Below are 22930 nucleotides of genomic sequence, written 5' to 3'. Positions count from 1 at the left end.
CTTTGTGGAGCTCTGTGCAAACAAGGCATGTTTACTGTCAGGTGGATGATGGTTTAGTCACTCATCAAAGTATCTATTAGAAACCCAGGATGTGTGAAGAACTGATGTATAGGGGACTATAGGACTATCCTCTAAAACAAAGTGTCTAAAGAAACAGAAAGAAAGTCTCGGTGGCCATTAAGGTCCACGTGGTTCCTGACTCCATCCCAGAACTTTTATAATCTCATTGTCATCATAGAGCCAGTCATGTGACCCTGAGCTGTCATGCATGGGTTGTGGTTATTGTAATGGAACTCTGCCCTCACAGTGAGGAAGTCTCTCTCTGCACTCCTCATTCCCTGCCTTCAAGTGTATTTCTGTAATTCTTACTATTGCTAGTCCAAGAGTAATTCATAGATATTCAAAATATATAGAAAGTTCAGAAAACCAGAAGGAATAAAAAGGAAGGGGTAATCATCCTATATTCATTCCACCACCCAGAAATTCGTGTTGATATTTTGTGATGTCAACGTTATTTGAACAGCATTGAGAAGCTGCTGTAAAGTCAGTTTTGAATAGGATTTTTTTCACTGAACATTGTAGCTTATGCATTTTTCATGAGATTTCATGGAATATTTTTGCAACGACTGCTTACCATTTCATTGAACATATTAATCTTGGGCTATTTCATCACTCTCCTTTCACTGGATATCAGTGTGCTTGCAGAATTTCTACCTATGTATGATTTCACATTAACAGCGATAAAGCAGGATGAAAATCCACAGTTTGAGAATCTAGACTAGGTTAGTTAAGAGTCATAGCAACATGTCTGAGTGACTGGTCTTCATCCATCTATCTACCCCCCAACCCACCACCCACTCACCTGTCCACCCATCCACTCATCTATCCATCATCCATCCCTCTACATACATTGGCCACCATATAAGTAGATAATCAGGAGAGTGATCTGTTCAGTTATAGGTTTGGGGATGAGCTTCCTGGCAGCTGTGTGGAAGAGGAATGGGGAACACCAGCAGACTGGGGTTCGCCAGCATAGTCCTTCTTACCAGGTGAACCCAAGAGCTACAGAGCTTCCCTTTGAAGGGAAGGCTGTCAAGCTCCCCCATTGCATCTTTCAGGTAGCTAAAGGATAATGATCCTTCTAGGAATGATGAAAGAGGTATTGGCAGGACCATTGCATTTTGAGAAATAATGGGCTGATCCCTCTCCCCTCCTGGCAGCTGCCTCCTAAACAGATGCCAAGTCTGGAGAACAAGCAAGATCCCAGAGGCCGTTGTGGCTAAAGGGAGATTGAATCCAGATACATAAGACACTTGAGAGTAGAGTAATATTCCACTTCTGGGGCTCTGCCTTTCAAGGGAAGGCTTGCCCTTTGGAAAGCTGCTAAAATGAATTAGATGCCATGGTAAGGAAGCTGCTTTTGACTGTTAAGTCAGAGGTGATTCATCCATCCCCAGAATGTCAGGCCTGGAAGGTTCTATGGGTGTCATCTGGGGGATCAGCCAGCTCATTTTCAGATGAAGGAACTGAATCGTGCCTTCTTTTTATTTAATACCTAGGACACAGAATGGTGCCTGGCACATGGGAGGTACCTGATAAACACTGTTCAAAGGATACAATTTGAGGTCAAATGGAAATAAAGATTTTTTTCACAACCACACATCAAATCCTTGGTAGGGCTTTGGATGTCTGATGAAACTAAGATTAATATGGGTGTGTAAGCCTTTGGACTGTTGATTCTGTACTGCTTGAAATTAAAGATGTGTCTACCAGTAGGACAGAAGCCTCATAAGCCCAAATAAGATCTTTCTCTGGGCCGTGGGGTAGAATTTCACTTATGGTCATAATCTGGAAACTTCAGCAAGGATAAGGAGGATAGGGGTAGCATGGAATTGTTGTGTCTTCTGCCCTGGTGCCTTTGGCCAAGCCAGATCAGGAGCTCCTTCAACTGTTCCTAAGTCGGTGCATCTCCCTTCTTTCCTTGGCCTCCTAGAGAATTGGGATCAGCATGTGACCTTTGCCTGGAAGGGAGAATCCTGGTGCAGTATGCCATCAACGCCTCCTCCCCGATGCCCTGTGGCCCATCAGGACACTGGAGTCCTCGAGAAGCAGAAGGTAAGCTAGCCTGGAAGTTCATTTACAAGTTGGGGGTGCAGAGAACAGCTCCTTTAATGTGGCCAGAGCCTTAGGATGGTAACCGTCTTCTCTATATACTGTCTCATTTGATCTTACAATAGCCTTGCAAGGCCAGTTTATTTTATTTTTGTCTTTTTCCTTAAGCTTTACTGAGACCTAATTAACATATAACATTGTATAGGTTTAAGGTGTACAAAGCGCTGATTTGATACAGGTGTCATGGCAAGTGATTATAGCACAATAAGGTTAATTAACACAACTGTCATCTCATATTTTTTGATTATCTGTGAGCTCACGTACAATCTACTCTCTGGGCGATTTTCAGGTATGTGATTGTTAACTACAGTCACCGTGGTGTAGGTGAGAACCCCAGAATTTATTCATCATACAACTGGGAGTTTCTGCCCTCAGCCCAAGATCAAGGCCAGTATCCATGCATCAGTTCAGCACATGTCCTCTGAACTCCTGCACTGTCATAAGTATGTCACCCCACTTTACATACGAGGAAACAAAGATGCTGAGATACGGAATGAGTGCTTGAAGCCACACGCCCGATAAAGACATGGCGTGTGTGTCTGTGTGTTTATGTGTGCCTCCGGACCCTGGCGGCCTACTGATGCACAGAAAATCCCCTTACAGAAAATCACAGGTACTTGGGGAGGCGTCGAGGTTTCAGTAATCTGTGTCCTCTTCATTTGTTGTGGAGAATATCCAGGACACCCACACACACGGCACGACGGTCCCTCTCAAAGTCTTTTTGTCATGTACCCTCCTTGTTGAGATCTATCTGTCAGCAAGACACTGGAGGGAAGCACCTCACCATTGCTACTCTTGGTGGGCTCTCCCCATGAGGAAACCCTCCTCTGCCCCGGGGGTCTCCCACACCCTCCAAGGGACCAGCAGTCTCTGTGCTTTCTTATGGCCCGGTTTGCTGCCAGACCTACTGGGTTTCCTGTAGAATTTAAGAGCGTGCATTTCGCCCAATGCTTTGTTCCACTGGCACTTGGCCCTGACAGCTGCCACATGGAACCTAGAGAGTCTCGTGGAAAGTTGCCTTCTCAGTTTCCTTCCACGATCCCTATCCTTCTTTAGGGCTCAGTCCTAGTGCCCAAAGCCCGGCCAGCAGAAACCCTGTGTTCTGTGCCTTCCCTTGCCCCCAGAGACGTACTCCACCCATTAGACTCTCTTGCCCCTGTGCAGGGCAGCTCTCGTCCACGGTTCCTGGGTGGGGTCACCAGCCCATCAGAGAGGGCTGAATCGGATTCCTCCCTGAGGTTCAGCAAGAACTCCCCCCCCCCCCGTTTTCTTTTATATTTTTAGAAAGAAGGTTGAGAAGAAAAAGCCAGAGAATAAAGCAAGGGAGAGGGATCAGAGGAGAGTGAAGGAGAAAAATGACAGCACTGTGCTTTGTTATCTTCTAAAGTAGCTTAAAATAAAAATGAGAGAGCTGAACTCAGGAACTCTAAACAAATCCATCTGGAATGTAAAGCGAGAGGGATGTCTGGGAGAAGCCCTCAGGTCATCCCCCCCCACCCGGATCACAGGCTGTCGGACTTGGAAGGGGGGCCTGGCTCATCTAGCCCCAGTTCCCACCCAGGGCAGGAATCCCCCTGGTGCCCTCCGTCACCCAGGCTCTCCTAGCACCCGCGCGTACATTCCTGGGCCTTCCGTTCTAACTCCATTTGTTAGAAAGTTCTTTCCGACATCTACAGTCGTGATTTATCCATCCCAGAGGAGCCCACGTTGGGTTCTCACAGAAGAAAGGGCATGTCCCTGCCAGCAGACAAACTGTGTCCGTGCAGGGTGACCCAGGCCCATCTGCAGCCACCGTAGGAGCTGTGTGCCAGACACTATGCTGGGTGTGTGGCCAAGAGAGAGCTGAGCATCTAACAGGGGAGTCGGATGAGCAAAAGGGTGGTTACCATCTACCATCGCGTGCGGTGAGGCCCATGAAACTGAAACACAGAGTGCCAGGGGAATCAGGAAGAAGCTGACCTCGTCCAGACCTGAGAATTTATCACTGCCCCAGTGATTAAGGCACATTTGAGAACATGAAAGAAGTTTGGTAGGTTTAGAGCAGTGTTTTGGGGTGTGTGTGTGTGTGTGTGTGTGTGTGTCTGTGTCTGTGTGTGTGTGTTTTCCAGTGTGATCTGAGGGCTTATGGAGTTCCTGGAGACTTTTTAGGGTATCCTCAAAACCGAAAATTATTTTCATAATAATGCTATGGTAATTGCTTACCATTGTCACTCTCTTTCTCTCCCGGGAGAGCAGTGTTGCTTTCCAGTGGCTGCGTGGAATGTGATGTTATTACTGCTCTGATGGCTAATGGAGCACATGCTTATGTGTTCTCATGTTTGAAGTTTCTCAGTGTTCATTTGTACCATGATAACTACCAGTAGACGTAACCCACGTAAATGAAAGCTGTTCAGTAATGCTGAGAGCTTAAGTGGGTTTGGAGCATGAAACGTGAGGTGTGGAGTAGGGGGAGGTTGGACTGGGTGTTCCCTAATGACTGGATGAGGATGGGTTTATGCAGAGGGCAGCAAGGAGCCACCACATGTCTTGGTGGGGGCCTGGGCACACGTGACACACACATGGCACAATGGGTGTGTTATGAAGATTGCACGGGCTGATGTGTGGTGAAGAGCCTCGGGACGGCTGTGCTGGAGGAAAGGGAGCCACTGGGTGGCTGTTGCAGGAATCCAGGAAAGGGATGGTGATGGCCCTGGTGTGGCCCATGGCAGTGAGAGAGGGAGCGAAGTCAATGGAATCGAGAGATATTTGGGAGGTAGGATCAACAAGACTTTCCGCCAAGACTTCTCTGGCTAAAACCATCCTGGTTTGTTCTACTCGCTGCATGAATGAAATAATTTTCAGACGTCTCCCCACACCTCCATCCAACCCAGCTGTCAATTGGCTAAGTCAGTTCTTGGTTTGCTCCTGACCCTCTTAAAGCACGAGATGCAGAGTCGAGTTCATCGGGAAGTGCTGAGCCCCACCGGCTCCCTGAGCTGACTCAGGCATGCAAGGAAACCCAGCAGCCATGGGTTTTCCTTCAGGATATGTAAATTTAGTGCAATGCAGGCCAGGAAAAGACACTGTTCTTTTTTTAGAGCATCCTATTACAGGCTCTGTGATCCTTTTGGCTCAGGCCCTTTTAATATCCTTGAAGAAATAAACTTTTCCATGAGCCAAACTCTGCAATTTATTTCTCAACTCATTTTCATCCTATTTATCTTTGCGTGTTTAAGTTTTTGGACTTCCCAAACTAACATAAAACTCCCAAATCCATGAGCGATGCCAGACATATCTTTGGGGTTGGGGAGAGAGTATGGGATGGGGGGTGGGGTTGAAGAGGACCGGACCTTGGTTCGAGCCCTGCCATCAACGTGCTCTGTGCCCTTGAATGAGTCACTTAGCTTCTCTGAAGATAACATCTCGTGTACAGAATAAATATCCTCTGTAGCTCTAATATTCTGTGGATCTGTGAATTCTTTAACTTCATATTAATAAGATAGAAGGTTGTTTTTTTTTTTTCTCATTTAACAAATACTTGCCACACACCCACTATTTACTCCATTAAGCCCATTCCATGAAGTTCAGGTAAATACAGCCACAGAAATTCTTGCCTTTGGCCACAGAAAGTGGTTGGATGCAAAATAGACCCTGTTTTCCTATCTCTTGAGCAAAAACTCTTATTTCACAGATGAGTATTTCCTGAGGTGTTTGATACCACGGACACTCGTTACCTAGGGGGTGGATAGCCAGACCTCATCAACTCAGATCTCAATTAAGATCACGTGCACAGGGGCGCCTGGGTGGCTCAGTGGGTTAAAGCCTCTGCCTTCGGCTCAGGTCATGATCCCAGGGTCCTGGGATCAAGTCCCGCATCGGGCTCTCTGCTCTGTGGGGAACCTGCTTCCCTTCCTGTCTCTCTGCCTGCCTCTGCCGACTTGTGATCTCTGTCTGTCAAATAAATAAATAAAATCTTTAAAGAAAAAAAGTCAAACTAAAAAAATAATCACATGCACAAACATATATAAAGCATTGCAAGGGCTGGGTTTTCCATGAGAGAGGAACACGTGGCACTAGCTATTTTCATTTTCATTATTTGTGTGAGGCCTTTCCCCCTTTTGGTGCCCAGAATATTTCAGGTGTGCTCAAGTATTCATCTGGAAGAAACTTGGCACCAAGGTTTTACAACTACATTTGTGTCAACAGCTGCAACGTCTGTACACAAAAATATGTGAGGGCTGTCTGTATGGATTTTCATAAACGTAAGTCTGAATCAGTGTAAGTATGTCTAAATACATTTCACACACGTAGATGGCCTCACTTCCAGTGGACAGCTTCTATAAACACGTAACTTTTCATTTAGTTGCCATATATACAGAAGGGTATGTGTTAACAATGAGGTAACAGTACCTTAGCGCCTTTCCTCCTTCCCGCTTCCTTCTTACTTGTTCCCTCCCTCCCTCTATGCTTCCCTTCCCAACCCCCCCCTTCCATGTCTCCCCTACCCCTCCATTGCCCTTTTCCGTTGCCCTGCTCCCTGCCTCACAACCACACCATCCTTGTTCTCTTTTCCTCCTTAGTCACTTTGGTTAGTCCTCATCCCCTCTGACGTTCCCTTGTCTAAGCCACAGGTGTGACAAGCCATTTCTCCCCTGGTTTCAGTAGACTAGAAGCTCCATAGGGCCAGAGACCATGTGTGTAGAAACCTGTTGCCCCAGGGACGTGCCTAACATTGGACACAGACCAGGCAGTCAATAATTATTTTTTGGATGGATAGATGGATGGATGGATGGATGGTTGGACAGACAGATGGACAAATAGATGGATGAATACATAGATGGATAGATAATGTCTATGACTTTCAACAGTGGTTTTTCTAAAAGACAGTTCTCACTTGTTTGCTTACAGTTTTTCACTAGCCAGTCCCCCTTGGTATAAAATGCTGATTCCTTAAAATGACCCTGGAGCCCTTTGTGACCTGAGCTCTGTTTAGCTTGCGGGCCTCGTCTCCTGCCGCTGCCTTGTTGTGCTCAGAACCACAGTCGTCTTCTTCCCCCGTTCTTTCTCAGCTCTTCTCTGTCTTGGACTACCTCTTCCTCCCAAACTTTTCCCTATTAATTCCTCCCGATGTTTCATAACAAAGCTCAGTATTCATGAGCATGTGCTAATACCCCCCCCCATTCAAGTTCTACAGCACCCCTGTGACGTCAGTATCTTCAGAGTAGGTGGTGCCATGAGAAGCTGTAGAGCTGATCCTCTAGCCCAGCCTCCATTGCTTCAAAGTTTGGCACGCTGCCTGGACCGCTGCTCCCCATCCGGGGTGGACTTAGGCACCGGACTCTCAGTTCCCCCTTTTGTGAAATGATTTTTGTTAAGACCTGTGCCCTAGACTCACTGCCAGGACCAAGAGAGCAGAGGCAGGTAACGTGCTGGGTGCGGCGCCGCGCATGAGGGGATGGTCGGTTCGTGGAGCCTGGTATGGTCAGAGGGGTTGTGGCCTTGGTGATGGTTGGACTCAGCACACCCCCAAGGCTCTTTTTCACATGCAAGCATTTATCTCTGATAGGCAGACAAGCACACACTTTGCTAAGATCTCCATTCCTGATTATGTACTTGAGTGTAATGTCCAGGCTCTTGTTCCTGTCTTTTGGAAAGCTTTTGGTCCCTCTGTTGCTTAACAAGAAACCAGGGAGAAGGCAGGAGCCAAACACGTTTGTCGCTTTTACTCTCTTGCGGCTGCCACCACTGGTAGTCATTTTCTTCAAGGAAGGGAGAAGGGTTCCTCCATCCCTTGACAGTCCCGGATAAAGAATGCGGAGGGGGAGGAATGCTCACCGGGCACTCCCTACCAGCAGGCATCAGCGTTCCATGAAGCTCTCACTGTTTTAACTCCATATTAACAAGATAGAAGATTCTTCATTTCACAAATAGTTAGTGAATGTCCACTTTGGTTACTATCTACGGCTCAGGTGCTGTATTAAATAATGGTGCCTGGTATTGAGTGAAATAGAGGTCTAAGGGGCAAAAACAGTAACCATCTTATGGGATCTGGGTGACAATCAGGGGAATAAGTTAATGGCCAGGGAATGTGCTTCCCATGCATTAAAACGCTACCCTCACTAGAGCCCAGTGAGTAGGAAAGATGTATGTGCCAACAACCCACAAAGCTAAGAGAATCAGGAACTCCACTGAGTTGGAGAGTCTCTAGGAAGAAAAGCTTCAGCCTCCCTAAGGAGTCTTATTCGTGCCTTTGACTTAAACCAGTGGTCACTTCTAATCAGCCTTTGCTGCAAATAATGGATGAGCTTTGCCAAGGAGTACTAGAAGAATCCTGTAGTTCTGTCCATCTCGTCCTGCTCTGATGTGTTCTATCTAAAAAGCCTTTTGAATTTTCCTCACACTGTTCCCCTCCCTTTCTTTCCTTTCTCTTCTCTTCTCCATCTCCACTTGGTGTCTTCTCCCTTCTCCCTTGGCTGGGCAGAGGCACAGAGATTACAGGCATTGTCATAGCCTTCACTGTAATACCTGCCCCACCCAAAATCGTTTTCTGGTTTTCATATTTTGAATCCTGTGATGCTGTAACACTACCACAAAGCCATTTTAGACAGAGATTGCCTTTTCCTTTTTGCTTTACAAATGCCCAGTGCCCTACCTCCCACCAACCAGTGATGCAAAAGAAGAAGAAAAAAATGTGGCTAATAGGACAATTTGAGATCTTCCATGCTACCATCACCAGCTGATCTGTATCTCTTGCTAGACTCCCCTAAACAAATTAGAGCCAATGGCTGCACTGAGTCCTGATTACTTTCCTCAGCAGTGCAAAGGAGAGCTCTCTGAGGGTCTAGGGCTAATGATCTCAGCAGAGAAAAATTCAGAAGTTGCTGCAGGCTGAGGTCAGTGGGGATGAGGCATTGTCTCCCCAGGGAAGGAGTAGAAGAATCCCTCCTTCCTTCTCCCCCCCACCTCACCCAATACTCCTCTTCCTGAGTCAGACTGGACAGAGCTCTGAGGAGCTCAGTGGTATGGAATGACCTCATGTGGTGAAGAGGAGGAGAGATAAGATGGCTCCAGGACCGCCTTCCAGCTCTGTCATTCATGGTTCTAGACAGTTTCCTCCCAGAATCCTCAGTCCAAGGGGAGAAATGGTCTGTGCTCACCTCTTTTTTGCTGAAGGTTTCTGGTTCTTCTGTCATTTCAAGCAGGTTGTACTGAAAGCAGTACTGCAGGGATCCTAGTTTATTTTAGTGGCCTCTGCATGCAGTAGGGAGAATAAAGAGTATGAACTTCAAGATGACACAACACTGGGTTCTAATGCTGACCTTCACATCAAGCTGTGAGACTTTGATCAGTTCACTCCACATTTCTGAGCCTTAGTTGCCTTACCTCTGAGATGAGTCTTTGCAAGAAGTAAGCAAGTTCAGGGGATGTATGGGTATTTGGCAAATGTGTGTCCCTCCCTTCTTTCCATCTGAGGCAGCAAAGCCTACAAGTAGGATATGAAGAAAGAAAGTTGGGGCATTGACTCAAGAGTAAGGTACTCACTTGAATGTAGTTTTGACCAAATGTTTGGTGATTCATCCAAGAATGTATCGCAGGGGTGGAGACGAACTCTCTGTTGTCCCTATAGCTGATACACTAGAACGCTGAGAGTCTTCCTTCTCCTTCCCCTTTCTCTGAGCTCAGGTTAGGCCAGTCTCTCCTAGCGTCTACAGGGCTTTCAGGAACTCATACCCTCATCTCTTCTCCATAGGTCATCCAGATGTTGAACAGCCCTGTAAGTCCAGTGTCCGCACCTGGAGTCCAAATTCAGCTGTCAACCCACACACAGTCCCTCCAGCCTGCCCTGAGCCACAAGGCTGCTACCTTGAACTGGAATTCCGCTACCCCTTGGTCCCTGAGTCTTTAACCGTCTGGGTGACCTTTGTCTCCACTGATTGGGACTCTAGTGGGGCTGTCAATGACATCAAACTGTTAACTGTCAGTGGGAAGAACATCTCTCTGGGCCCTCAGAACGTCTTCTGCGATGTCCCACTGACCATCAAACTCCGGGATGTGGGTGAGGAGGTGTACGGCATCCAGATCTACACATTGGATGAGCACCTAGAGATTGATGCGGCCATGTTGACCTCCATTGCAGACAGCCCTCTCTGTCTAGAGTGTAAGCCTCTGCAGTACAAGGTGGTCCGGGACCCTCCTCTCCACGTGGACGTGGCCTCCCTCCTATACCTCAATAGAAGATTCACGGACACGTAAGTGTGCTCTCTGGCTAGGGAGATGGTCAGGTGGGTGGGCTACAGAGAATGTAAGGAGGCTCAGAGAGGCCTACCCTAGAAGGAGGTCCATGACTTCTAGGGATTCATAACCTGGCATTGGCAGGGGCGATACGGTGGGAATCATAATACACAAGGAACCAGAAAGCCTGCCTGGGTTTTTGGTGAGAGCTCTAATGTAACGCTAAGACTCCCAGACCTCTCTTAGTTGTCTCAACAATAAAATGAAAGAGGATGAGTAAGATTAGCCACAAGAAAGCCATGTATTACTCATGAAATTGGAAGAGCTGAAGTTTGAAAAATACTTCCTTTTTATATTTAATTGAAGAAGATTTGTGCATTGTGATTGCTTTTCCAGTGAGTGAGAAGGGAGTGAAGTTATACCAGGATACCTAGAAATTGAGCATGTTTCCATGTATTTCCATGAGAATGTTCCTGGAAGGTGAATATAACCAGTCACAGTCTTTGTTTGGTTCCCTTTTCTGAAGTGGGAGAGAGGTTCAGACTCATTTGATCCTAAAGAGTCCATAAAGCTCTAGGTCTCCAGGAGCCTTCGGGGATACACACAACTTCTCTGTGAGATAGTGCTTGTCCCTAATATTCATTTCTCAAACCACCTCTTTCTCAGACTTCCTGGGATTTGTTTTAGGAAAGAGACCACCTTACGATGACCTCATTAATGCTTTGCTTATATGCCAGACAGTGGGCTGAGATCTTCACATCTTTTACTCATTTCGTCCTCTCCATAACCACAGCCCAATTATCCTTCTTGTTTTACAAAGAAGGGAATGACAGCTTAGAGATGTGAAGTCATTTGTCTAAGATCACATAGTTAGGGAGTGGTGAGATCAAGGTTCTATCCTGACTCCTAACCCAGTGTCTTCAACCAGTATTCAATTAAAGATGTGATTTCAACTTCAGCTTTAATCTAACCGACCTAACTTGGGTCCCAAGAATCTGTGAAGTTAATCACCAGACTTTGGTTGAACATCTACTATGCACAAGGAATATGGGCAGGGAACACTTGAACACTTGAATACTGGCAAGGACAATAGCTCAGAAGTCAGATACCTTGTGTTCAGCTCCAGCCAGTCCACCTACTAATTTTAGGTAAATCCGTCAATCTCTTTGAGCCTTGCTTCCCTCTTCTGTGTGATGAAAATGCGCAAGTCAGTGGCTTCTCTGCACCTTTTGTGGCACTTTCTTTGGTCCTAAGACGATATAAGGCCCAATCTCTGCTCTGTCTACTTGAATATACTCACTGAGCCAATCATTAATAGAAACCAAATTTTGGAGGAAACTTTTAATCTTTTTAAGAGACAGAACCACTTTCAAACACTTTACCAGCACTCCCTTTTACATGCCAGCAATTAACGTGCACATCACAAGCAGACCCGTGCCCATTCATTGACTCAGAGATGAAGAACATCTGGTCAACAACTCAGAGGGAGCACTTGGTTTGTGTTTGAGAATGTACTTAAAATTTAAAGGATCATCTTGCCTTGAAAATATTCCATAACTCTGTCTCTTTCATCTTCTTGCTCGTCTAGAGTGGTGAAGCTCTATAAATATGCATCCACTTAAAATTTCTTTATAAAACAATGGAGAGAAGAAGTCATAGATGCCTTAAACTCTCAGTTGAAACACAGCTTTCGTTTTCTGCCTGGAATTGTGCGCCTGTAAGACCCGACATGGGCTGGCACGTGTGGAAGGGCAGAAATTAAACTGAAGACATGGGGGCCTCCTGAGTTCCATTCCCAGATCGTCATGAACTTGCTCTACAATCTTAGGCTAGTTGCTTACTTACCCTTTCCAGCTTACAGGGGCCTTAATATATAAAGAAGTCATACTAGACTAGGGGTTCTCCAAGTCAGTTGCATGTCATGGGAACTTGGAGCATTTTTAAATCCCTTGTGTTACCCAGCATCCCCTCTCTGACCCCTCCCCAACCCCCATCCCAACCCCCATCCCTCCCCCAGGTATTGAATTACCTGGTAAGGGGGATAAAGCCGGGCCATCAGAACTTTTAAAATCTCACTGGATTATTACAATGTGCAAACACGTTAAAGAGCCACTGCACTAAGGCAGGTTCTTAAAGTAGAGCCCCAGACCAGCAGCAGCAGGACCCAAGAACTTAGCGCAAGTCCTTAGATCTCAGCCCAGACAACTGTGGGGTCTTCCCAAACTCAACTGTGGGGTCTTCCCAAACCACTCTAATGCAGGCTCCAGTTTAATAGCCACTGCTGTAAGTGATCTGGAAGGCTCAGGGATTTCTAGGGTCTCTTTCCCAGTACTTACTCAGTCTACAAATGTGTTTTGAGAACGTTCTGTGTGCCACAGTGTTCCCTGGGGGCTAGGCATTTCAGGGATGACCTGACCTCTTTCCTGTAGACATTCACTTTGGTACTGAGGACTTTAACCACGTGGTTAAAAACACCCAGTCCTGTGCCACTTTGCATCCAGAACCACCACTCTTCAGACCCACACTATCATATCCCATTCAGTCTTTCATTCACTCAACAAGTCTTTCTTAGGCCCCGCTACGGCATTTCAGACACACAGAGTAGACTGAAGCCTTCATGGACTTCCTCTATGTCTTTCTCGAGTCCCAAGGAATTTACTAGAGACCTAGACTGGACTACATTTCCTGACCTGAATGTTCTCTGAGACTCTAAAAAGAGCAAAACATCATTCCAAGTCAACCTACCATTTCAACTCCTTTATCTCTTGGTAATTTGAGTTCTGAACTCCAACACAAATACATCTGTGTGTGTGTGTGTGTGTGTGTGTGTGTGTGTGTGGTGCGGTATGGTGTGTGTGGTGCATTTTGCTGCTTTCACATTTTTTCCATATCAAATAAATTGGCTCTTATACAAGTTCTATATAAAGACTGTTTTGGAGAAAAAGAGGAGAGAGGGAAAAAATGCTTTCTTTTTCTTCCCTGACTCAACCCATTACATGGTTCCCTTTGACCTTTGTCTTCATTTTTTTCCCTCAACAAAAATATTTATTCTTTCCTTTATCTGTGCTGGAGATAGTTTCCCAAGGTATGACATTGATGAAGGGAGAGGCTTCTGTGCTTACCCAATGGACACTTCTAGAAGAGTGATTACTTTTGGCCAGGAAGAGGAGGAAATGTGGAACTTCTCTGTTCTATGGAAACCCATCCATTGAATGAGAAGGGACACTGGTGGAGGAAAAGGGGACCAGCATTGACTCTGCTACAAACTCACTATATGTTGTGCAGACACATTGTATCATGGCTTTGGGCTTTAGTTTCCCTCTTTGTAAAATGAGGGGGCAACACACTAAACTTTTCTCTGTGGGTAGACATTGTTTTTGGGTGACAGGTGATTCATTCACTTTTTGGTAGTAAAAAAGACTTAGCAGAGACTGTCTATAAGAATCAGTACCCAGAGGGCACCTCACTGATTGACTGTGATGGCCTAGTGCAGTGTGTAGTGTGTGGACAATAATAATAAAAATAACAATACCGCCAAACACTTGCTGAATATTCTCTCTGCTTTATGTGCCTTGCCAAATATCTATGAGGCAGCAAAGCTCAGAAGAAAAGCTGAAGCTCAGAAAAGTGATTTACTCGACCTAATACAGCTGGTAATGACAGAGGCAGGTTTAAAACTCATATCTAATTCCAAATAATACCCTCTCAACCATAGCACCATACTGCCTTCTACTTTAATAATGCAAAGGCAGAATTCTGGAGCTCTGACACTCATGCAAGCTGGCTCAAGTCTGAGATACAGCAAGTGGAAGAGAGGGTATGACTCACGAGCCACTCCATCAGCTACTGTGACCCACTCTGGGAGTGCAGCAATGCAAGTTACATAGCCAGTTCCTTATGCCTCTGGCTGGGAAAAAAGAGTAGAGAAGCTTCTGTTTCTCAACTTGACTGCCAAGTGCTTATGTACTGGCCACTGTGCAACTTGGGTCTATATGGAATCTTTAAATTACTCAGAGAAGGAAAAACTATGGGTAAAACTAAGACTTTTTTATTTGTTTGTTTGTTCTTAGAAAGTGAGGTATAAAGCAAACCAGAAACAACAAATAGCAGTTCACTGTCTTCCGTTGTGCATCTCTCCATCTCTCCATCCTTAATTCATTCAGCAGGTATTTAGCAGTGTCTATCAGATAGCATACACTGTGTTAGGAAATGATGATATTGTGGTGCCAGGACAGGCATGGAGGCTGAGCTCTGGGTGCTCACACTGGGGGAGAAGAGATAGGGAAGCAGTGTCACCACAGGACAGTAGTGCCCTGAAGGCAGAGACAGAGACAAAAAGTGGCTTCTAACTCAAACTTGGAAGAACCAAGGTACAATTAAGGAATAAAGAATGAGTGGTTTTTTTTTTTTCCTGTTGGGTCTGCTAGTGCTTTCCAAGTGCCTAGAACAATTATAGGCACCAAGTAGACAGTGAGTATTTTTGAGTGGCTGTTAAATGAAGAAGGGGAAGGAGTTTAGTGGTTGAAGAGAAATGGAGAAGCTAGGACTTACTGAGCACCTACTATATGTCAAGAACTTACTAAGGGTGTTACTCAAGTAATCTCATTTGATTTGATCTGCATAGCAGCTCCACAAAGTAGGTGGTCTTCTTCCCAGATTATAGATGAGGATCTGGCTCTCAGACTTTCAACAGCTGTCAACCTGCCTGCCTGGGGTTGTGTGTAAATCCATCAACTCCAAAGCTAGTGCTCTTAGTCCTTCATTCTCTGGTTGAACAGATACGTGTCTGTGCCTCTCTCTCAGAATTTTTGATGCAGAACTAGGAATATTCTTAGAAGTCACTTCTCCCAATTGGTTGTATGTGTATCTCAATTAATTATTCTACTGATTTTTCTGTCACACACAGACTTGGTAACCTGCAACCATAGTCTCTGTCTGTTTTGCCTCAGCTTCTTGGCATTCTTAATATAACTCTTAGGGGAAATGAATAAGCAAAAGGAAAGGATTCATTTATAAGACCTGAGTGGAATTTCTTAGGAATATGAGTCCAGATTTTACAAATCAGATCTCAGATCGGACTCTGGGCTCTACGTGCTGAGAACCCCACCAATCAGCTCAGAAGCTTCATTGAGCAATCCATTTACTCAGCAAATGTTTGTTCATTCCCATCAGGAGCCCAACTACTTCCTAGGCATTAGAGATGCAGTAGTGAACAGAGCAGGAAAGGTCCTTGTTCTCCTTGATTCCTGTAACGTAGCTAGGAGACACAAACCAGAAATGATTTCATCGTAACCAAGTTGGGTAGGATTTAGTGACTTCAGAGAAGTGGTAAGGGAGGGCCTCTGATGAGGTGATATTTGAACAGAGACCAGAAGTGTCTCTTAGTGCTTCATAATAAAGACTAACTGAGCTGCCATCACTGAGATTCGAGCCTGTTTGGAACATGGGGGTCTTATAAAGGATCCTTGGTCCTTGATCATTGTTTGGCTTGTTTTATAATTGACTGTGCTTCTGTATTTGTTCCTTTTCTCTCACTTGGTTCAGATTCTTAAGTACAAACTTTAACACACTCATATACGACAGAATCAGGGTTCCATTATTGGATGAATGAGTAAAGAACGAGTCAGCAGTAACACAAAGTGGAACCTCTCGGAATATGGGTCTCATGCTTCCAGATCTTAGCCATAACATTGACATGGGATCCCATATTAAGCCTCAGAGGACTGGGAAAGTTCAGACTAAATCAGGGTCAGCTGAAAGCACATGTGGCTCTCTCATGCTGTTTCTATGGCTCTCAAGCTGAGTCACCACTTCATTGTTTTTCTTAGTCCTGCTTCTTTTCCTGGCTTTCTGTATGTCACCCAGGCACCCATTCTTTGTTCTTATATGTGTCCATTTGTTAATTCATTCATCCACCAAAGAGTGCAAATCAAATATAATTGTATTCAGTAATGCTTGTTGTTTGGTTTAACAAGTATTTACAAGTGTCTGTTGTGTGCCATAGACTATGCTGGAATTAGGAACAGAGTCCTGATTCCTGGCTTTAGGAGCACCGAGTCTAAAGGGAATGAACAGGCAAAGAATCAGGTAACTATTCTGCAGCGTGGAAAGTTCTAGGGCAAGGAGCACAGGGGGTTGTGGGAAGACATAGGAGAGGTATCTCTCCCAGCTTGAGGTGGTTAATGAAGCTTCTTAGGAGAAGCAGTGTCTAAGCTGAGACCTTAAATGTGATTAAGGGTTGATCTTTGAAGAGGTTTGCCCTGGTACAGGTGATTGAAACTAGGTAGATTCTCAGCATACATTGATAAAGGAATGAATGAATGAATGAACAGACCAACATACTACACTTTATGGGAGCAGTACATGTTCGGTCAGAGACCAAACGGAGTTTTGAGGGAGGAACATAGTAATCTGGGCTATTATCCACTTTGGTTCTTAAATCTGTTTCATCCCTTTTAAATACTGTAGAGTACTCCATAGTGGGAATGTGCTACAGGTTGTTTAGCTGTACCCCTAATGCTGGGCATTTGCATTATTTCATATCTCATTCTATTATAAGCCAGTGCTGTAGTCAGTATTCTTAGAGGAACCTCTTTGTGGGCACATGTGAACATTTCTCTAGAGTTGATACAGAGAAATGGTATTACTGGGCTGTAATACTGGGGCTTTGTCATTTTAAGGGGTACAACCTCTGGTATTCTGAGAGGGTGAACTAACTCAGCAGGACCTACCATTCCTCAATGTCCCCCATGACCTGACAAAACAGAAGTGCTTTGTCTTGTCCATTTCATGATTGAAAACATGGATTCTGATCCATGGTCTGGTGACTGAACGTCTTGAGTGAGCATCTTTTCAAATTTATTGGATATCTACGCTTCTCTTCTGTGACTTGTCTATGAATGCCTTTAATTGTCTGTTTTCCCATCTGTTAAACTGGGAATTTGATGTCAGCCCTCCTGCTTACCCACAATGGTATTGGGATCTAGGGTAAAATAGGTAGTCAAGAGAGAACCAGCATTTATGAAGAAGTTACTCTTTGTGTAATCATGTATACCTTGATATATTTTTCAAATGCTGACTTAGTATGTTCCCTGCCTGGGAACCATGTCGCTTTCTGAAAATACAATGGATAAGGAAATAAGGAACACCAAACCAGTTTCTCCCCTCTGTGGGGCCGAAATTTAGTCCCTGTGTTAACCACCATCGCATATGCAGATAGCACCTGGTACTAGTAGTACTAACATCCCTGCTACTAACTAACATGTAGTGAATACTTCAGATATGCTTAGTATTATAAACCTACCAATGAGGTATAGGTATCAGTAGGCCTTATTTTTAGATGGGGAAGCTGAGACTCCAAGAGGTAAAGCCATTTATTTAAGTAAGATCTCACCATTAATAGATGGTAGAGTCAAGTTTTACATCTCCTTGCCTGACCCCCAAAGGCTGTTCCTTGCAAATTACTGAGCACAGTTATTGCTGTGACAGGCAGAGCATAAGGTGGCATCTTGATGGATGGAGAAAGTCGATATTTCAATTAGCTTTTCTTGTTTCTAAGGTGCATTAGAATAAGTACACAAAAGAGAACAAACACATTCCTTTGTGTTTTGAACATTTAAATAGATGAGGAGGGGGAGACTTGTTGAGTGTGGAGAGTGTCAGACCAGTGTGGTTTCCAGTCATGTTCTGCTGAAATGCACGCTTCAGGTCAGACCTCTTCCTGAGTAGGTCCTTCTCCCATGCCAACCCAAATGGTCTCATCTGCATTCTGATGTCCTGCCCACCAGTTTTGATGAACAGCAACAGGAGTAAGAGCTATCTCTCCAAACCCAGAGCAAATACCTCTGTTCCTAGCCCAGGCTAGCAGGCTGTTTGGTCAGCACAATTTTACTCTATTTCTAGAAGCTGGGCATCATCTTCCTATGACTCCCTCTTGTCAGTCTTAGGCCAAGTACCTCTCAGAATGAAATATGGGTTCCGGGAATATTAGAGTAAGCAAAAGGTTTAGTAAAATCAACAGATCTCCACGGTCAGCAGTAGTGTCCATGGAGGTGCTGTCTCCATACCTTCATGATTTTGAAAGTGTGAAGGGTTCCTGTTTGGTGCTAACAGCACTGAAATGACTTATATGGATTTCTATGGTTCAGTCTGATGCACCACTGGACTTTAAAGTGAGTTGTTACAGTGTCTCTTCAACAGATGTTAAAAAAGACCCACAGAGGTTAAATGATAGACACAGGTCTCCAATGATAAATTTATTCATTCGCTCCTTCGAGAAAAGTGCCCTATTGCATTCGAGTCTCCATGCTGGTGCCGGGATTCTGAATCTTACAGCTGGATAGGAGGTCTGGACTGAATAATAGCTCAAATTAAGAGAGAATTATAAGTTAAAGATTATTATTGTGAGGTTATAATATGGTATAATCCCTCCTTAAATTAAGGGGGGGTATCTAGAAGTCAAGACGGGAGAGGTAATCAGAGGCCAGATTATGAAGAAGGTGTGGTCAACGCTACAGAGTTTAGGTTTATTTGTTGGGAAATAAAGGAACAAGCCAATCAGACCTGTGTTTTTTTAAATAAAATTGCTCTGGGTGCTGTGTGAAGAAAGGACTGAGGGAGAATGAGAAAGACCATCTAGAAGTTATTGCTAAAGTCTAAATCAGAGATTATGTTTATTTGCATAGTGAAGTGGATGGATTGGAGGTTTTGTTTTAAAGGTAGAATCAACAAAATTTGATGATGTATCAGATGCAAGGTTTCAAGAAGGAGCTGTCCAATGACTTTCAAGTTTCAGGTTTGAGTATTCGGAACGAGGGAAATATTATTTCTGGAAATCAAAGAACAGATTTTCATTTAGTATGTTATTAGAGGGCGGGGTAAGGTATGAGTCCCTTTGGAAAACAACGAGTTAGTGTAAGGGGATTTTGCAGTGGGTGTCTTGATAGCACCTACTCCTTTGTTCTTTCGCTGTTCGCCCTGAGGGTTGGTAGGTTGGAGTGGACTTAGTTGTACTGCTCTAATTCCTGATTTTTCAGAAAACAAATAAATGAATAGGAAGGAGAAGGAAAATAAGAGCCATCAGAGTAATTACAGATGTGGAAGGAATGGAGGAATTTATCACGCACTGGACATTGGCAAGAAAAGTGGACAAAATCCATCCAGTCTGTGCTCAGAGATGATGAGAACCCTTAGGGCAGGTCTTAGTGGGTTTCTGTTGTGTCTGTTCTAAGGGGAACCTCAGACATTACTTTAGAGAGGCTGAATTCAAAATTAAGAGACCTGATTCCCAGGCCAGAACACAGCTGCTTTGCTGTGTAACCCTGACTGGGTCCTTCCAGTGGTTTGAGCCTCCGCTTCTTCCCCTGGAAAAAAAAAAAAGGGTGACATTTCCTGTCCGTGCAGTCTCGCAAGGGGTATCCTGAGAAAACCAATGAGATAATGGGCATGCCAGAACACGATGCAACCCAGGGAACCGTAAAGCTTTAAATGTTCCTGATTCTTCCTATTGTTTGGTTTTCATTAGGCTTGTTCTTGGCCAGGGCCGGTCTGGAGAGTATGTGTGAAAGGCAAAAGCACAGGCGTGCACAGACACACACATGAAACAGTTTCCCATGAAACTCTAACCAGAGTTGCTAAGGGTCAATGTTGGATTAGAGGAAACGAAAGACAAATTGCACTATAATCTCTGTAACTCAGCTAAAGAAAAAAAAAGAAAAAGAAGAAGAAGAAGAAGAAGGGGAAAAAACATCTCCCTGAAGTGCTGGCCATGGAATCAGACCTGGATTCCAGCACTGATCTCTTAAAATTTTTGCTGAGACCCTGGCCTGCGACTCCCCCTCTGTGGACCCAAGCTGCCCTTCTGTGAAATGAAGGCACAGGTAGATGACTCCACAGTACATTTTTGGCTCCGGCATTCTGTTCAGACCCTTCTTGAGCTCATCTGCCTTGAATGCATCTAATTCAATGAGGGTGAAGGGAGCAGGTCACATGTCACATGAGCGAATGGGTCTGCACTGTGAGCTCACAGACTGGGCATCTCTAGAGAAAGCCTTCTAGACACACGGGGCCTCTCAGAACTCCTCACAGACATCCTGTGTCTCAGAGCCTGCCAAGCTCCCTCTGCGACAATTTCAGAATGTATCCATGTGTTTTTCCTGTTTGGTGGCATTTTGACTTGACTGTGAGACCCCAGAGGTGGGGACTAGGTCGTACTTGTTACATGATCCTCAGCTTCTGTGTATGAGGCCAAGGCATCGAGTAGATGGTCAATAAATGTAGGTAAATTCGATGCATGTACGTGTGAGTCAACTCTGTGACAGATCGATAAATCAGAAGTTGGTGATAATACAGATGATGGACGGTCTAACGGAGGCCTGTCTTTTAACTTCTGAGGTGGATTAGTTACCAGAGAATCAGAAGGACAAAAGAGAATCTTCTAGCAGTGTCCTTTTTTCTCTTGGGTCCTCAGGTCCCCTATCCTTAAAGTGAAGGTCTTGGCCCAGATGATGTACGCCAGCCTTCCATTCATCCAGCAGGTGTTGATTGGGCACTGTCTTTATCACAGGCCATGGGCTAGGCAGCGGAGATTAATAAGCCAGTCAATGAAGGAGTCCTAGCCCTCTAGAAACTTCATCGAATTAGTATAAGACGTGAACACATCAACAAGAGGTCACAAACTAGTGAGAAAGGTGGTTGTGGTGAAAGAAGGAGATGGGTAGGAGCTCCTGACTGTCTTAAAGGGCTCAGTGAGCACCTCTGGGAGAAGGGTAGCACCTGAGCCAAGGCCGGGGTGTTTAGCAAGGGGTAGGAGTTGAAACTGCTTGCTCCTGGCAGGTTGGGGGCAGGGGAATGGAATTTGAGAAAGGGAGGTGGGGAGAAGCCAGTAATGATGGCTCTAGAGTGCCCTGCCAAAGGGGTCTGGGCTTCATCCTGAGGGTGCTGGGGAGGGGCAAGAGGATCCTGACCAGATTTGGTTATAGGACAGGTCTTTGGGGTTGTGTGGCTCTCACGGGAAATGTAGGGCTAGAGGCACAGGTTGGAAATGGTCAGAGAAGTAAGACACTTGTCGGAACTGGAACAGGAGACCGGCAAGCTGGGCGCGGAGAGAACCGGACGCGCTGAGTACTGCAAGGGCAAGGATGTACCTGGTGACTGGCAGCGGGAGGAGGGGGGAGGGCGGGTCACAGCAGATAACGCTGGTGCTCACACCTCAGAAACCCGGAAAGCGGCGGAGAGGCATTGTTGAGTTGGGATGAGAGGAGACGCATTTCAAAGGACCTTCCCGTTGCCAGCGTTGAATCAGTGACAGGAAAAGAGCTAGAGTTCACTCTGAACCGTAAAATCTCTTCCCTGTGGCGAGAGGCAGGAGCAACTGAGGTGAGCTTGTGTGTGAACATGCATGTGTGAGTGCACATGTGTGAATGCTTGAGAGAGAGAGAGGTGTGTGTGTGGGGGGGGGGGGCGGTGCCGGGGCCAGATAGGACCTGTGAGTCCACCTGTTTTCATCATCCACTGATTCTCAAAGTGTAGTCCGGTGTTCTGAAAAGGTCCCCTGGGGGGGTCGTGGGGTTAATCTTCTGTAGCACTAATACCTATAACATTACAAGGCATGGGCTTTGTTTTCTACCCGAGATTAATCATTCACTCATGGGCTTTAATACAAGCCAGACGCCACCTCACTGTGCCTCACGCAAAGCAGTGCCAGTCCCCACCCCACCCCCCATGCTACAGCTGGCTTTTGCATTCTTGTTGTCGGAGTGGGTAGTGGATTTGTTGTTGTTGTTGCTGGTTTTTTGGGTTTTTGGGTGTTTTTGTTTTTGTTTTTGTTTGGACCCGGCTTCAATATACTGTGAACTGAAAAGTTTGGAAACTTCCATCCAAGGATGTTAGTCCAAAATACCAGGAAAGCTGAACTCTGCCATTAATTATCTGTATGACTTGGGGCAACTCATTCCCCTTCTCTGGGCTCTAATGGCCATCCCACGATTAGAAACTTGGAATAAGTGATACCCGAAGCCATCCAGCTCTGTTCCTGCATTTTTGTGTTTCGTTCTTGAGCTAAGCTCCTTGTATACAAACCCAGTCTCCGAAAATCTGAAGCCGAGAACATTCTGAAGTGCTCAGCCCCACTGCCATCTAGGAGGTGGACTCAGAATCTCTCAGACCTGGAAGGAGCATCGAAACACTGACATTCTACCAGAGAGAGAATCGAGCCCAGAGAGGAGAGAACAGTTTCTTAGAGGACACTGTCATTTGACGGCAATTCAGGGAATTGAAACTCGGGCTCTGATTCCCAGTCCAGGAGCTCCTTCCCGCACGTAGCAGAGTGCTGGAGTTTGGCCAACCAAACCTGGGGACTCCACTTTGAGTCCGGCTCTCTGTGATCACGGAGAAGTCTCCGATGAAGCTCGGAGTGAAATCGTAGAAAGCTGACATCAGTAACGTCATGGCAGATGGTGCTGGTGCGGGGGGTGATATAGGAAATGAGAGAACACATTTGGCCAAGCTCAGGGTCCATGTGACCGTCCGAGAGCCCTCATTTCAAAAC

General features: G+C 45.4%; 1 protein-coding gene across 1 annotated transcript in view; it reads left to right on the top strand.

Moving 5' to 3' along the window:
• PAPPA (pappalysin 1) overlaps positions 1-22930 on the top strand; it is a 207402-nt gene that overhangs the window by 39463 nt on the left and 145009 nt on the right. Inside the window, exons 6-7 of the mRNA XM_059410111.1 lie at positions 1994-2115; positions 9902-10400. Of these exons, the coding sequence (XP_059266094.1) occupies positions 1994-2115; positions 9902-10400 (621 nt within the window). The remainder of the gene's footprint in view (positions 1-1993; positions 2116-9901; positions 10401-22930) is intronic.

Source organism: Mustela nigripes, chromosome 9, assembly GCF_022355385.1.
Source record: "Mustela nigripes isolate SB6536 chromosome 9, MUSNIG.SB6536, whole genome shotgun sequence".
NCBI lineage: Eukaryota > Metazoa > Chordata > Mammalia > Carnivora > Mustelidae > Mustela > Mustela nigripes.
Note: the sequence above shows the minus strand (reverse complement) of the source record. Positions and strands in the feature narration are given on the sequence as shown.